The 16610-nt window shown below is 43.9% G+C and overlaps 1 protein-coding gene and 1 long non-coding RNA gene across 3 annotated transcripts; one reads left to right on the top strand and one right to left on the bottom strand.

The window, feature by feature from the left end:
* Nucleotides 1–4528: 4528 nt before the first annotated feature.
* On the top strand, nucleotides 4529–15469 carry misp (mitotic spindle positioning). Of its 2 annotated transcripts, XM_026157841.1 has the most exons (6): nucleotides 4529–4550; nucleotides 6190–6342; nucleotides 8552–10514; nucleotides 13583–13773; nucleotides 14650–14688; nucleotides 14765–15469. In XM_026157841.1, the coding sequence occupies exons 2-6, from the start codon at nucleotides 6283–6285 to the stop codon at nucleotides 14852–14854; spliced, it is 2343 nt and encodes a 780-aa protein (XP_026013626.1). In that variant the 5' UTR covers nucleotides 4529–4550; nucleotides 6190–6282; the 3' UTR covers nucleotides 14855–15469. The 2 variants fall into 2 exon arrangements, with proteins under 2 accessions (XP_026013626.1, XP_026013627.1); XM_026157842.1 differs by lacking the exons at nucleotides 4529–4550; nucleotides 6190–6342 and adding an exon at nucleotides 6731–7552.
* LOC113015704 (uncharacterized) lies at nucleotides 14996–16545 on the bottom strand. The gene is made up of 3 exons (XR_003271143.1): nucleotides 16482–16545; nucleotides 15996–16142; nucleotides 14996–15048 (listed from the first exon to the last, which is right to left on the bottom strand). It is a non-coding gene; the product is annotated as an uncharacterized LOC113015704 (long non-coding RNA).
* Nucleotides 16546–16610: the final 65 nt, after the last annotated feature.

Below are 16610 nucleotides of genomic sequence, written 5' to 3'. Positions count from 1 at the left end.
GAGTCCATGCGACTCTGGCTGGGAACCCACCACACATGCAACATGTTTCCTAGCAGTGTCCCAGTGATTAACGTCCCACTACAACAGTGGAACCTTAGTATTACAAAAATTCCATTTAAGTAATAAAAAATCAAATATATACAATGCAGTTTGAAAAAAGTTCACTGTGACTATATCTCAGCTACACAAACACTTATTTGCACAATCTCATACACACACACACGCACCCCTTAATACATCAAGTTAGCTTTTGCACAACCCACTTTCATTGTTGCACTTTTGTATTGCACTGCTGTGTCTGTATAGTTTCTGTCTTTGTTTAGTTTTTTTTTTTTTTTGCTCACTTGCACTTTATCTAGTCCTGTGTTGAGTGTCTGTTATATGTAGCACCATGGTCTTGGAAGAATGTTGTCTCCTTTCACTGTGTACTGTACCACTGCACATGGTGGGAATGACAATAAAGCCACTTGACCTGAGAAGTTCAACTCATTCTTTCTTCAGACTCCTCACAGCTGATCATGATTTCAGCGATGCAATGTCTGATAAAGAAAGCTCTTGAAACAGGGTTAAAACCAGGTTCATATCTGCTGAGCAGCAGCTCCTACAAATCAGTATTGAAACATTATCAGATCATCAGTTTGTGTCTGAAATTCATCAGGTCGTCATGTTTCACACACAGAGTGTGGGTCTGTCTGACGTCCTGGGGGTGACGACTCTGCTCTGATTGGATAGAAGTCTGTGAGGAAATGAGTCTCCTCATCAGATGATCTTTGAGCTCAGTGAACTCTTTCCTGGTGAGCTTATGGTCTCAGGACTAAATAAAACATGTTTGTTTTGGAGATAATGTTCCCATTAAGGTCAGAGAGGAGCAGGAAGCAGGAAGGATTTAGGGCAGGGTTGAACAGTGATTGACACGTTGCTGCTTTTTCTGTTTTTATTTGATCTTTTGAGCATTTCTGGAGCTGAGTGGAAGATCGAGGGTTTGTCTTGGTGGGTCTGTGACTTCACAGAGGTTTACCAGCAGAGTGCTGTGTTTGAGACTCTGAGGAAGATAAAAACAAGCTCAGATGGAGAACGGAGGGATTTATTTCACTCAGCAGCGTCTGCATGCTCTGCAGCCTCCTGCTGTTGTCTTAGTAACCTGCAGAATGAGGCTCAGTGTCGCCCACTGCAGGAGACAGTACCTGCTGACAGTGAAGCAGGTTGTGTTTTCACCCCGTTATTCCCTGATTAGTTCACAAGTGAAGTTTGACCCTGTGCATGCGGGCTGCACACACACACACAAATATCAGGGACAATATATAGCAGCAACTGTGACTCTGGGTTTCTGTTATTTAAGGCCAAATAACAGAAATTATTTTTTTAAAGATGCACTTTAAGAATGTGCAGGATGGGGTCAGACTTTATGGACCGACGGTCTCTTCAGTTTCACTGTATTTAGTCGAACGTGTGTGGCAGCCCAAGTGTCTGAATTGGTATTTTATTGTTATTGTGATGAACCGCTTAAACTAACTGATTAAACACTAATTTTCAGACAATGACAACTACAAACCTGACTTTAAGGAAAGATTTAAAACCAAAAAAACTCACAAAAAACAAAGTAAAATAACTCCAAATTCCATGTGTTCACTCTGTGTGTGTGTTTCTGTTGGTCAGCAGCATTCCTGATAAATTCTGCTGCTCAGCAACACTGAAACACACACACGTTGGTTTTTGTGGCTGAGTGAGGTCCTGGGACACACTGCGTTGCCAGGACCGTTTTAAACTGGTCCATGTGAATGCAAACACACAAATACAGTTCCTGCACAATTAAAACTTTATTCTTTGAACTGTGCAGTCAGGGAGAATATCCCCGAGGGAGGATAAGGCTAATATTTCTCTACAGCTGATTTAACCATAACCTCACATGTATCTACACTCAACAAAAATATAAACGCAACACCTTTGTTACTGCTCCCATTCCCCATGGGATGGACGTAGAGACCTAAAATTCATTCCAGATACACAATATAACCATCCCTCCCAAACAGTGGTCACAAATCAGTCCAAATGTGTGGTAGTGGGCACATCTGCTATATTGAGATAATCCATCCCACCTCACAGGTGTGCCACATCAGGATGCTGATCTGACATCATGAGTAGTGCACAGGTGTACCTCAGACTGCCCACAACAAAAGGCCACCCTGGAATGTGCAGTTTTGTCTCACAGCAAAATGCCACAGATGCCACAAGCAATGAGGGAGCGTGCAATTGGCATGCTGACAGCAGGAATGTCAACCAGATCTGTCGCCCGTGCATTGAATGTTCATTTCTCAACCATAAGCCGTCTCCACAGGCGTTTCAGAGAATATGGCAGCACATCCAACCGGCCTCACAACCGCAGACCTCGTGTAACCACACCAGCCCAGGACCTCCACATCCAGCAGGTTCACCTCCAAGATCGTCTGAGACCAGCCACCCAGACAGCTGCTGGAACAATTGGTTTGCACAACCAAACAATTTCTGCACAAACTGTCAGAAACCGTCTCAGGGACGCTCAACTGCATGCCCGTCGTCCTCATCGGGGTCTTGACCTGACTCCAGCTCGTCGCCATAACAGACTTGTGTGGGCAAATGCTCACATTCGATGGCGTCTGGCACGTTGGAGAGGTGTGCGCTTCAGGGATGAATCATGGTTCACATTGTTCAGGGCAGATGGCAGCTGAGAATGTCCCAGTTCTTGCATGGCCAGCATACTCACCGGACATGTCACCCATTGAGCATGTTCGGGATGTGCTTGACCGGCGTATACGACAGCGTGTACCAGTTCCCACGAATATCCAACAACCTCGCACAGCCATTGAAGTGGAGTGGACCAACATTCCACAGGCCACAATTGACAATCTGATAGACTCCATGCGACGATGTGTTGCACTGCATGAGGCAAATGGTGGTCACACCAGATACTGACCGGTTCTGGGTCCCCAGACCCCCAATAGCGCAAAAAAACTGCACATTCCAGGGTGGCCTTTTGTTGTGGGCAGTCTGAGGTACACCTGTGCACTACTCATGATGTCAGATCAGCATCCTGATGTGGCACACCTGTGAGGTGGGATGGATTATCTCAATATAGCAGATGTGCCCACTACCACACATTTGGACTGATTTGTGACCACTGTTTGGGAGGGATGGTTATATTGTGTATCTGGAATGAATTTTAGGTCTCTACGTCCATCCCATGGGGAATGGGAGCGGTAACAAAGGTGTTGCGTTTATATTTTTGTTGAGTGTAGTATTCAGTTTTACTTTCCCTGAATACCTCTGCCTGTATTTATACCCTCAATTTGTGTGTCCTCGTCGCCTTGTTATACTGTCGTCCACTCTTGCATCCTGATTGGTTTATTGTGGCTTACCGTGTGTCTGCATTTGGGGTCTTTGTTAACAAACGTGACTCTTTCGGATTTTTAATTACTGTAAGAATAAAACAGCATGAAATACCTGAGTCTGCTGTTAGAGAACATGTCTGCTGACGAATTTCATGCTTTCTGGAACTGTCCTGTGGGTTCTTCTTGGCAACACTGATGATTTCAATAATCAGCACAGGTTAACCTGATTTTAGTCTTTTTTATATCGCCACTCGAATGAACTCAAAAAACAAGATCAATACTTCTTAAAAATACAACCTGCAAGTGAGGAAGCAATGGCTAAGAACTGGTTAAATAAAGAATATCCAACAAACTTGAACAGATAAAATAAAAAGTTCAGGAAATCTGTGAAATTCATCAGCTGATCTTCTCTGTGAGAGTCTAGATGGCGAGGTTTCAATAACCTCGCCATCTAGGTTATTGAAAACTCGCCATCTAGACTCTGTGAATATAAGTACATAAATGACTAAGCTTTGCCTGTTTGTGTTGTTGTGACTACTGTTACTGTGTCTTTCTGTGGAGAGAGGCGGCAGATCTGTAGATATGACAGTTGGGTCCCTCCATTTTATAAAGAGGCCGATTTATCTTCAGAATAATAATTTAAAACAAACAAACATTGACTTGTTCTGATACCAGCTGCATCTTGAAGTGTGACTGATGTGGATGAATTATGACAGTAGAAGCTCCTTATCTCATCTATGTCTGTTTCTTCCCAGACAAAAGTCAGCTTTTGTCTGGGAATCGCAGCTGAACACATCGTTAGAGCTCCTGTTACACTTCTGATTCACAGTAAAAACAACACAACCTGCTTTTTATTTTCAAACTTTTTGATCTGAACAGAACTTATTCAGAAGCTCCTGATGTTAAAATTGAATGACTGAAAAACCTCCAAACTCTGAATATTAAACAGACTCGAAGAATAAACCACCTGGAACCTGAGCCCAAACCTAAACCTAAGCCTGATCCTGAACTCAGTCCTCTGAAGGTCTGACATGAAGTAAGGACCAGGCGGCATGTCCTCACAGAGCCATAGAGACCAGCACACACACACACACACACACACACACACACACACACACACACACACACACACACACACACACACACAGCGTTGGCGTGGATCAGTTGTCTGTCGGCGACTGCAGGGTGAGTCCACATTCTGTTTTCCTCTCTTTATTCTTACTTGTGTGACATCATGATGACATCATCTACCTGTGTGTCCAATCTCTAATCTTGTGACTGATGACGGGTTTAATATATTAGCGGGTTTGATGATGTTGTGAAATGTAAATAGTATTAGCCCGCCCTCCTCTGGCAGTCAGACAATATGACTGTTTAAAGCTGTTTACACAAACAGAAAACAAACAAATGATATTTACTCATGATATCACTCGTATGTTTACAATTTCCTGTCAAAAAGAAAGAACAGAAACATGTTTTTTAGTTCTGAGTTAATCTCTGTGTGTCTTAGTAATGAAAACGGATTTTAACATCTGATAAATACTGCAGCTTCTTATTGACTGCCCAGCTGATCACATGACCGATTGCGTCCAGCTGTCTTCAAGCTGCTGCTGTTGTTTTTGCTGTTATGTCTGGTTTGAAAACCTCAAGTCAGCCATCATTGTGCCAGCTCACCAGCTGTCACCTGTCCAAACAACTGTTGTCCAGCTGGTCTACAAAACATCTGTGAGAGACAAGACGCAGTCCTTTACACACCTTCATCAGCACACCTGTACGGATGCTGCTTGTTGATTTGAGCTCTGTGTTCAGCACCATATTGCCCAACAAACTGGTTAATGAAGTGACCGCTTGAACTCTTTACTGAGCACATGGATCATAGATAGGCCCAGAATGCCAGGATGGGAGGCCACACCTTATTAACCCTAATCCTGAGCACAGGTGTGCCACACAGGTGCATCTTTAGTCCTGTCCTCTGCCTCCCATTCACATTTCTCATTTTTGGAAATGAGAAGATATACTTCAAACATGCACTATGATAAACAGCTGAACCTTCACATTTATTTTATTTACAGCCTATAGCACATTTAAAGTACAGGTGGTGATCCAAAGTGCCTTAAAGACATTCCAGGTCTCAACAAACACAGTTTAAAAATGCATGAAACGCTGAAAGGTGTGTTTTATTGTGTTAACTAATTATTGTGGAAAAGAAAAATTACAGTGAAATTGATGATGATTAATCTCATGAGTCATGAAACACTGCTCTCACTTTCATAAGGTGCCTTTATAAGTTAAAAATATTGGTATTAGTAAAATTTGAGAAACATTTTTTACATTTCAAAAAAATAAAACTCGAGTAAGCATCAGGATTACAAACCATCCCAAGGTTGAAATCAATCAACACCTGAGGGAAGCTGTGTAACACCTGCAGGGTGATGTCATCAAAAGGCAAAGACCCCCACACATTACAGCAAATATATGAATGATTATTCAGAACAGTCTGAACAAAGAAAAGAATAAAATCAGCCATAATTAGACCGATTAGACTGGACATGTAGTCATACGCTTATGGACAAGAACAAAAATCATATAGGCCAATTATAATTTAAAACTATATAAAATAACCTGGTATCTAAGCAGTTAGTACAGCAACATCTACAGATTTATCACCACAAAACAAAATGGATGATCAGTTTGACAAATCTGTTTCTTATATTTTTATATTTTTGCAATTAAGAACATAAACAAATCCATAATTTTCTGATTGCTTTATTTTGAAAAGGTACAGTTCCTTAGTAACTTCCTATTTATATTACTGTTGCTTCAGGGCTTGTGGTGATTGGTTCCTGCTGACCAGGTGAGTCTGACTAACATCATCATCCAAAACCAGAACTGGTCAGATCCAGTTCAGACCGGCAGGATGTTCAGGTACACGCCTCCCTGGGTGGTTCTGTGTCACAGTCTGGACCAGGAGACGAAGGTGAGACACGCACTTTCTGTCCCCAGGGTCAGAGGTCAGAGTGGTGTGATTGCATTACTTGCTGTTGTGTTACAGAAGCTGCAGTTCAGCTGAGGGGGGCAGCAGGGAGTGCTCTTACGAGCAGGAGTGAAACTTCAGTTTGATGATCCAGCGTGGATCACGAGCTGAGGCCACTCTCCTGTCCTTCTGCGTCTTACCATAAAACACTCACAGGCTGCCACTGCCTGTTAGGAATATCATTAAAGACTGGTCTCTGGGGGTGGGGCGTTGCTTTAGGGGCGGGGCCTGTGAGTGGGCATTCAGTGACCTTTGGCACATCAGTCAGTTGTTCTTCAGGCTGTGCAGCAGGCAGAAAACTGATCAGAGGTAAGAAATCAGCTCAGATCTACCTTTACATGATCAATCAGACCTTTAATCAGTAACAACTGTAATCAATAACATCTTTAATTAATGATATTTATAATCATTGACTAGTGATGAGACTGGGAGCGCCATTTTTCTGAATCCAAGGTGCGAAGGAGAGTATACTCCTTCACACCTTGCTGCCTTATTATTAGTTATTGATTGTCACATGACCAGGACTTGGTTACTTCTTGAAAGCACCCGAAACACAAAGTTTTACAGCCCTGCCCCCCGAGGATCAGTTTCTGGGTCTCTGGGTGGTCTCCAAACAGTTGGACACGTTATCAGGTGACAGCAGCGGCTTGTCTGCAGGAGGAGCTGCTTATCAGGCATGCTCAGACAGGAGGGTGCTCTGAGGCCGCCGCTGTCTGGAACACTCCAGGAATCAGTCGAGTGTCATCTGCGGCTCGTGTTTGGCTGGTGAATTTCTGCACAAACAGGTGAAAGAAGACTTTATACCAGGGAATAAAATAACAGGCCTGGGGACCAGAAGAGGCCCTCTGAAAGGCCGGTCTGTTCCTGTGGCGTGACGGAGTAAAAGTTCGCAGATGCCCACATAACTGCCCACAGGGGTATCAGAGCAGCTACTGAGTGCTAAAGTGATTTCTGAAGCTCTTTCAGGGGCGCTCAGGTGTGAGGAGACGGTAGCATAAAGAGTCCCTGACAGCAGGAAATGCTGGAATGACAAAGAATAAGAAGAAATGTTGTCTCTGAGCACCTCATAGCATTTCCAGCCTGCACGGACTAAAGATTATAGATGGCCATCACTGCCGGTCTGAGTCCTGACTCAGCTCAAAGACACAGACAGGTGAGGAGCACACCTGACCTGATGTCCTGCACTCAGGTGTGTGTGTGTGTGTGTGTGTGTGTATCTGTAACCCTGGCATGCTCAGCTGATTGGTGACGGCTCTGAGCCGCAGTTCTCCGTGCTAACAGGCCTTTTTACAACTTTGTCAGCTTTTGAACTTTGAACTGCTGCAGGTTTATAACCCTCTGACCTCCACCTTTATCCGAGCAGCTCTGAACTTTATCCGTTTTATGGTGGATTAATTATTAGAGTTCATGACCACAGACGAGCTGCCTTCCCATAAACGGTCATATGACTTCAGTCAGTCTTTTACGAGAGTCGCTGTAAACGTTATCATTGATCTATCATTCCTTGGATTCAGTTAAATTTCCTCCATAAAAACTCAGCTGCTGATTCCAGTTCAGGTCAGACATGCTACAGTCAAACACGTGCCCCGGGGCCCTGAACCAGCCCCCCAGCTGGATAAATCCGGCACACTTAGTGAATGTACAGAGAAAAGTAGAGGAAATGATTAGTGGATCGGTTCTGCTTCTCCTCATTTCCTGTCTGTGTCTCGTGTTTAATGACAACGTTCATATAAAACACATTCCTAATGATGAGGTCAATGAGTCCCTGTGGCCCCAAAGCTCAGGGTTTGCTCTGAAGTTTATGGATTTGATAAACTTCTTTAAGTGGTCACAGCAGCTCCACCCACCTGCCCCTGATGACAGGAGGTCTGCTGTGACCTCCTGTCTCAGCTTCCGGCTCCATGTTTGGATGGATCTGAGTCTTTTCAACCCTTATGTTCAGTGCAGGGTCTGTACTTTACAACGTAAAGTGCACTGAGGAAACCATTGTTGTGCTTTGGCACTATATAGATAAAACTGAGTTGAACTGGATGTTTCCAATGCAACCAATCAGCCCTCCAAATTGATTCCTGTTACTAGAGAAACTGTCCTATCCCTATTGCTGTCCTCTGTGGTTGCCACAGTAACCATTCTTTCCTCCCTGTTGTTTCAGAGACTTTCTGCGGGCAACCATCAGGATGTTTTGACTTTTCCATCTTCTCAGTCGAGTTCTGTTCATCACCATCTGTCAGAACCTCTGTCACCCGCTGGTTCTGCCACACCACCTGCAGCCATGGACAGCACTCCAAAGAATTGGGTTTTAAAGCCTCTGTCCCCCACACTCCAACCATCAGACCTACGCACCATTGCTGTACCAGCCCCAGGTCCAAATGACCTGGACACCGCCTTTAGGAGCATCTCAGTTTCACACAGTCAGCCTTGCGTAGTCGTCTCCTCCCAGCAGGGCGACGAGTCTCAGGATGTTGTGGTTCAGGCCCGGCAGATTGCTGTGTCGCCTGATGGGGGAAACTCCAGTGACGAGTGGCAACCCAGCAGTCCCAGCAGTCCTGGCAGCAGCTCAGGCTCTCATTGTGGGTTTTACTCCTTTGTGGAAGATCCAGGAAGCCCCAAGGCTGAGCATAATGAAGCTTGGATGGTCTCACCCCAGCGCCAGGCTATGCTGGCCACCCTGAAGCAAGAGAAGGGCTTCAAACTACAGACCTACACAAGCAGCAAGAAACCCGAGAGTCTATTCTCAGAGGGCAACGGAGACCTGCAGTACAAAGTTGATGCAAACAATGGAATCAGAGTGGTTGGTGAGGAAGAGGAGAAGGAGCTTCGCAAAGAGATCATTCGTACCCAAGCTCCAAAGAAGAGTGCTGGGTTTCAGGACCAGCTGAGCTCCCAGGAGGACCTGAGCCAGTCTACAAACAAACTGATAGAAGGTTTCAGTTTAAGCTACAAGCCAGTCAGTTCCAGACCAGAACCCCCTCGTCCTGCTGAGCCCGGAACCATCGACAAGGAGCAGATCAACTTCAACACAATCCGACAACAGTTTCTGAAGTTGGAGCAGGACCGGCTGAAGGCTCCGTCCAGTCCTCTGAAGTCCCCAAGAACACACCTGAAGTCATATTTGTGGCCAGATCTTGATGTAACCACACCAAAGAAGGTGGAGACAAGTAACAACGCAGCACAGTTTAAAGCACCTGAAGAAGATGAAGCATATCGACAGAAGAAGGTGACGGTGTTCCAGACTGAGGAATGTTTGAGCAGGCAAAGCAGCGTGTTTGATGACCTGGACTCTGGACTGGAGGAGCTATCAGGAGAGGTGGGTGGTGGCTACGTCAGCGATGATGGGGTGTTCAACGATAACGTACAGCAGCTGAACAGACCCATCAAGTCCACTAGTGCTTGTGAGACCCCAATTGAACGGGAGATTCGGTTAATCCAGGAACGTGAGGAGAACCTGCGCCGCTCTCGAGGCCTGAAGCTTAGTGACAGTTGGGGACAGATGGTTGAGATCAAAACCAAACGCTTACAACCACGACCAGCACCGATCAAAATGAAAGAGAAGACTCGAGTGAGCTTCATTGTCCAGGGAGAGGTCAAAAACGAGAACCAGAATAAGCTTGATCCTTCTCAGAATATCGAAGAGACTAGAAGTCAGTCGGAGCCACGAAACAAGGACAGGTGGACAGAGGAGAGCAGCCAGCCTGAGTCTGAAACAAGTGAAGTCTTTCCATCTCCTTGCTGTCCTCATCGACACCCTGAAGAACAAAAACAAATGAGCCCGATTCCCTCTTCCTTGATCGAGATAGACTCTGGGGTCCAGGACAGAAGACGTCTTGACCAGGATCAAGTGTTTTCCTTTTCCTCTACTGCCTCCCTAGCATTGACACCTCAAAAGGAAACAGCCCTTCAGTCCTGGAGGGAGAGCCTGAAGTCCACTGGCCTGCAGTGTAGAGGAAAAGGAGCCCCAGACTTCATTGAGAAGGAAATTGAGGAGGCTCTGAGAAGGGAGCAGGAGCTGAGGGAGTCCAGGGAGGAAGCCAAACAGCAGCTGTTCTCTCCAGCTCCTCTGGTGGAACAAGCGACCCAGAAGGCCGTCAGTCAGTTCTACCCGCCGATAAAAACAGGTACGTACTGTTGACCCGATCACAGCAAACTCAAAGTGCCCCATAATTCTCAATGTCAGTTTGTTCTGACAGTCCAATCACGTCTAAACGTTTTTTGATGTTTCCAGACCTCATTAGATTTTAGTCCTTTGATATCTCAGGAAAGACTCCACATAAATTTCAGCTTAGGACCAAATATGATTTTTGAGGCTGTTTTCAGGTCAAAGTTCACCACTCCGGCAGGAACAGGGCTTAGCTGTTACTGAGTAATCTTTGAAGGAAAACTATTTTCACCTGTTTGTAACCAACCACATATCTTCTGCCTGTCATTCACTGTCAAAACACACACCAAACCACGATTGAAAGAGTGTTTCCTCTCAGGGGGATTGGCTGCTGCCTTAAACAGAGCCAGCGCTTTGGTTTGTGAGTTTATTGTCCACCGGTGACACTAACACACCTCTCCGAGGCCCAATGTTCACCAAATATTAGAAAGAGGACTGAACCTACCCAATCACATCAGAGTGGCTCATGGGAGAATTTGCTGACTCAGTGTTTCAGAGGTGTTTATGAGTCTGAACAGAGGCATCCCCCAACAGGCCTGGACTCAAACCCGGTTCCTCCTCAGAGTCCACACCAGCACTTGGTCTGAAGGAAAAACTCATCACACTATGACATCATTAAGACTCTGACATGAGATGGTGGCCATGTATGGCCAGACTCTAACTGTCACCGGCCTTATTAAACCCATGTAACACTGTCCAATGGTGTCTGAGTGACTCATCAGGTCCAGCAGTAAAACCTCCCAGGAGGCCCACATTGACCAATGCTGTGGTTCATGTTCAGCTCAAGGCTCTAAAATGCGCTCAGTTAGGTTTAGGAAAAGATGGTTTGGGTTGAAATATGCTGTTTCACAGTAACCCTGCTCTGTTGCATTAAATTATTGTGTTTCGGGACGATGTGTGGAGCAGCAGTCACAGTGACTGACTGAAGGTTAAACACATCTCATCACTGTTAGCTTAAATTAATCAGCAGGTTTAAAAGTCAAATATGTGGAAATGTCCACAAAGCCAAACAGTAACCTTTAACCATATTTGCGCTTAGCTGTTCTCAGATGTTCTTCAAAAGAACTATTTAAAGCTTTATTCAAACAGAGCAAAGACAACAAATGAAGTGGTAAAAAAACAAAACACAAAGAAAAGCTGTGAGGCTCACATGTATCCATACTCAGGACAAGCAGGATGTTATACAGTTTCCTCCAGCTCATCACTGTCATTAGTTTGTAGTTTTCAGGGTTTGTTTCAGTCTGCAGTTCCTCTGTCCACCTGGTGCTGTATGGCGTTATTTTTGTGCCACTATTCTGAGTGCACGTAAAAAAAATTTGAGCGCATGTAAACATTTTCTTTACAAGTGTTGTATTTTGAGGAGAAATTTATCTTGAGCAAAGAAAAGCTACATTTTGAGCGAACAAAATTCATTGCTGCATGCAAAAAATGTATTTCAGTGTTTGCTGTTATCCATAGAAACACACAGTAACAGCTCCTCTTGCTCAGTTTTTGCATTTGTTCTTGCTCAGATCTCTGCGGACCTGTTCGCGGTGTGTCGCTTGCACTCTGAACATCTCTGCTCCCTGTGCGTTCAACTCTTTCTATAGACTGTTATATTTGTGCCACAAAACCAACCAATCACACACTTGGATGCAAAAACTTCTGATTGCCTGTTTTGGTCTCTCTTTGGTCTCTCTTTGTTCACTCAAATTTAGTTTTTCTTTGCTCAAAATAAATCTCTCCTCAAAATGCAATGCAACAACTTGTTTTTACGTGCGCTCAGAATAGTGGCACAAAAATAACGCCATACTGCTGCTATCATCAGATTTTCACAAGCAACTTTTACTAACAGGGTTTTTTTTTGTTTATAAACACCCAGTTTGTGATGTTGTGACTTAAGTGACTAACAACAGGTGATGCTGAGGGGGAAATCTTCAAAATAAAAGACCCAGAGATCAGAGCAGAGAGACAGAGTGCTGCTGAAGGTTTAAATGGAATCCACTGAAGGAGTGTGAAAATGATCTGCAGGAAGGAAGGTAAACTTGTTACATAAAAATCAGAGAATGAGTAACTCAACGAAAGAAATGATCAAAGTCCAGAGAAGCACCGAAATCCACTTCAGTCAATCAGTAACAGCTGCTCCAAAGCCACACACACACACTCGCTCATCAGAGCAGGCGACCAATCAGCACATTCTGTTATCCAGAGAATCCACGCTGGGAAACATTGCAGCAGCGCAATCTTAAGAAACCCTGCCTCACAGCAGACATGATGAGCAGACTGTAGATAAAAGATGGACCCAACCTCTGTGATGTTACTCATTGGTTTATGAACCCCTGGTTTTAACAGTTTCGCTGCATGATCATCATCAGTGTGCATCCTCAGACTGTACAGGTGTATCACACAGACACAGATATCTGCTAACCAGTGCTCAGTAACATCCAATTATAATCCTCAAATCTCACTGCACACCCAAACTGGAGCTTAGACCTGTTGGACTGTGTGTTGGTACAGTAACCTCTCAGCAGCCATACAATTGGTCAGATGATGTCATTAAAAATGCTCCAAAATCTCCAACTGCACGAACACGGTGAAGCTAGTGTTACAGGTACCATGTGGCAACACCTGTAGAAAGCTATATATGTGTCCTGCAAGCAAATTTTCAAATGAAAATATCACTTACATTGAAAGTAAAATAGCTTAAATATAAATGAATTCACATAAATGTGATCACGTGGTAGTGGATATCACACTACCAGACAGCTAGTAGCTACAGACACATGGAAGTCTTTGAGGACTTACTTACTGCTCCCTCTGCTGGCCGTTAGAGGAACAACCACAGCTTCACATTAAAATGATTCCACTGAATATAACTGAAAACTGGAAAGCTCCACCTTAAATGTGTTTCCTGTTTAAAGTTCTGTTTCCATTTAAATAATAAAAAAAAAAAAACATGATCGGAGGAAACAGCTGCTGTTCAAACACTGATGACATCACAGCGTGTCACATATGACGTCATTCATGATTTCCTCCACGGTGTTTCAGAGAAACCAGCCAGCGTGTCTTCTCCTCGCCCCTCCCTCCGTCTGCCCTCTGTCTCCTTCATCACGGCTCGGCCCTGGACCTCCTCCTCTCCCTCTCCCTCCTCCCCCTCCCTAGCAGTGCGAGGTCTGACGGAGACTCTGCTGCAGAACTTTGAGGAGTATCGAGCCAAACTGAAGCTGGAGGAGAGTGCAGTAAGTAGTTTTGCTCTTTCTGCTTTTTCAGCCTCTTCCTGCTTCAGGAGATGATGAAGATGATCATTTAGACGTTGTCAATGAAATGATGCTGCACAAATAAAATGGAAGTGAATAAAATAAAAACCAAGGTCCAACAAAGCTGGGTCTGTGTGAACTGTAAAACAAGCCAGAATGCAACAATCTGTAAATCTATTAAACTAATATATTATTTACTACAGAACACAGAAAACACATAAAATGTTTAACCATGGTAAATAAAAATATGAGCTTGTGTTGAATCTGATGGCAGCAACACATCTAGACAGGTCCATGTTTCCTCTTCCGTAACATCAGTCTGTGAGCTGAGGAGAACAGCTGAAGATCACAGAAATCCAATACTGATTTACAGCCTCATCCCTGCGCTCAGATCCACTGAATATGCTGATGATGTCATGTTGTGTAATTGATAAAATGTTCACAGCAAGGACTGTGATTCTGAAACAGGTTGGTGAACTTCTGAGAAGCTCCACCTCTCTGAGAGGATCTTTTTCCACCTGATCACGTGGCTGACCTGCTGCCAGCTCCCTTTGATCTTTTCTTTTGCACTGCTGGACTTTGACACACTTTTGCTGCTCCGTCGCAACTTTTAGGTCAAGTCGCTGCTGCCAAATTCCACATTAGCTCAGATTTGTTATGAAACAGTAAAATGTCTCATTTTGAGTATTTACTGTGTTTTTGTGCTCTATTGTGGATAAAATATCAGTTTATGGGATTTGCAGATCATTGGATTCTGTTTTTATTTGCAGTTCAACCAGCGTCCTGACTGTTGGAACTGAGGTTTTAAAACTGCACAATAATAACGGAGTCTATTTTTATTTGTTTGTTTCTTTACAGTACGCAGGGATCCAGCCAGTTGATGAGATCAACAACGAGGTATGGGCTTCTCCTGTAACCTTAACCCCTTTACTCCTTGTCTCCTTAACTCCTTGTCGTCTTGGCCTGTTTTCAGGTTGTGGAGTCGACTCGAGTCAATCGACATAAGAACCAGGGAGCTCTGCTCTGGGAGGCCAGACAATTTGCCAACCAGGAGAACCAGTGAGTGTGCCTGACTCCAAAACAGGACTCGACCTCAAGCAGCAGGGCAGGAGATCCTGAAATACGGGACTGAGTTTCTCTCCTCAAGCTGGGATGCAGTGGTTTCTAAAGACGCTCCAACAGAAATGGCTGTTGCTGATTGTTCCTTGAAGATGACAGCAGTTCCCCTTGTCTAATCAGCAGTCCGTTGGTTAGAGCCTAAAACAGAGACAACGTGTCTGATTCATATAGAGAAAAAAAGATAGTTCCAGTGTTTATCTGGAGACTTTTAATCTGACACAGCAGCACGGGAAGTTTCTGATTGTTTTCATGATGCATCAAAAATAAAAAATGATTTTTAGTCCTCAGACACTCAGATGGTTCACTGCAAGACACAAACATCTGCCGACAGCTGCAGCATTATAGCAGAATCCCAGCGACAGGAAGCTCAGTTTTACCTGCTTTCTGAAAAACATCTGAACAGAGGGTTCTAACTTTCTCCAAAAGATCCAGAAACGGGAAGTGTAGCCAAACAGAGCACCCCAAACCCATCTCTGAAACAAATGTTTACAATGTGTTTTTAGCAGCATTACCAGAAAACCTTCCACACAAAATTAAACAGTGATTCTCATTGCTTTAACCCCCTAAGACCCGAACTCTTTCATTGCATGCATTTTTAATTTCTCTTTGCTATTTGGGCTGATTGTGACCTGATGAATGTAAAAACAAAGAATTACCAGATTTATTTATTTTTTTACCTGATTTTTGTTTATGAGAAAAATGAGATCCACATATGAGGACATTTGTTTTAAATTTTGATAGAATAGTGGCAGTATAATGTCCCCGTAAGTGGATATCAGGCCCTTGTAGAGCAAAATTTTGTATTTAGGTCTAGACAACCAAAAATGTGATGTCCACATATGTGGTAACCAGGTTGTAGGAGGTTAAACTGACGTTTCATTCTAGTTTATTTGTAATTTACCTGCATTTCTTTGTTTCGTGTTTTGATTTGATGTGAAGCACCTTTGTAACACCTGTTGTATCCCGACATGTGCTACACAAATACATTTACTTACTTAAACACACCAACACAGCACAAAACATAAACACAATAAACAAACACATTGTTTGGTGAGGTGAGTGTAACCAACAAAATAAGAGGGTACCTGGTGACAGCAGAGAGGAAGAAATCTCTTTAACCGGGAAGAAAACCAGGATCAGGGAGGAGGAGACAGGAAAAGAGGATGTGATGTTTCTCAATAAAGTCTTTCTTTACTTCAGTCCATACAAAAACCAACCATATGGACAGCATCCTGCTCATCATACAACACAAAAGGTGATCAAAAAACAGAAGATCGAACTCACTCATACAGCAGATCATTAGATCAGACCATAATCTAGCTGTGCACCCTGTCAGTGTGAACTCACAGCTAAAGAAAAAGTCACCTGACACCAGATTTAAAATCTGTTTCTGGACAGATGAACAAGATGACAATGCATCGAGGTCGGATATTTTTTTCAGCGTTAGTTTCCATTATTAAAAACAACAACGAGTAAATACTAGTAAAGGAAACCACAATAAACTAAAATTGGGCGCAGGTATCTTTTAATTTTTTTCCGCCTAGAAGACTTCGCTCAGGGAAGAATGTTACCGGGGATAGAGGATGGTGTCCGCGGCGCCCGTCAGATAAACAGCCGGTTCGTCGCACAGGGCCGATATCAAACTGATCACAGAGGTTATATCAGTCATCTCACAGACAAACACGTTTATATGACACGCA

Source organism: Astatotilapia calliptera, chromosome 23 (genome assembly GCF_900246225.1).
Source record: "Astatotilapia calliptera chromosome 23, fAstCal1.2, whole genome shotgun sequence".
NCBI lineage: Eukaryota > Metazoa > Chordata > Actinopteri > Cichliformes > Cichlidae > Astatotilapia > Astatotilapia calliptera.
This window is presented reverse-complemented; position numbering and strand designations above follow the sequence as displayed.

What these genes read in the sequence shown, in the direction of transcription:
- misp (XM_026157841.1), top strand. Translation starts at nt 6,283, where the DNA reads ATGTTCAGGTACACGCCTCCCTGGGTGGTTCTGTGTCACAGTCTGGAC. An exon ending in GTCTGGACCAGGAGACGAAG is followed by an intron (nt 6,343 to 8,551) that starts GTGAGACACGCA and finishes CTGTTGTTTCAG; the next exon opens with AGACTTTCTGCGGGCAACCA. An exon ending in TTGATGAGATCAACAACGAG is followed by an intron (nt 14,689 to 14,764) that starts GTATGGGCTTCT and finishes GCCTGTTTTCAG; the next exon opens with GTTGTGGAGTCGACTCGAGT.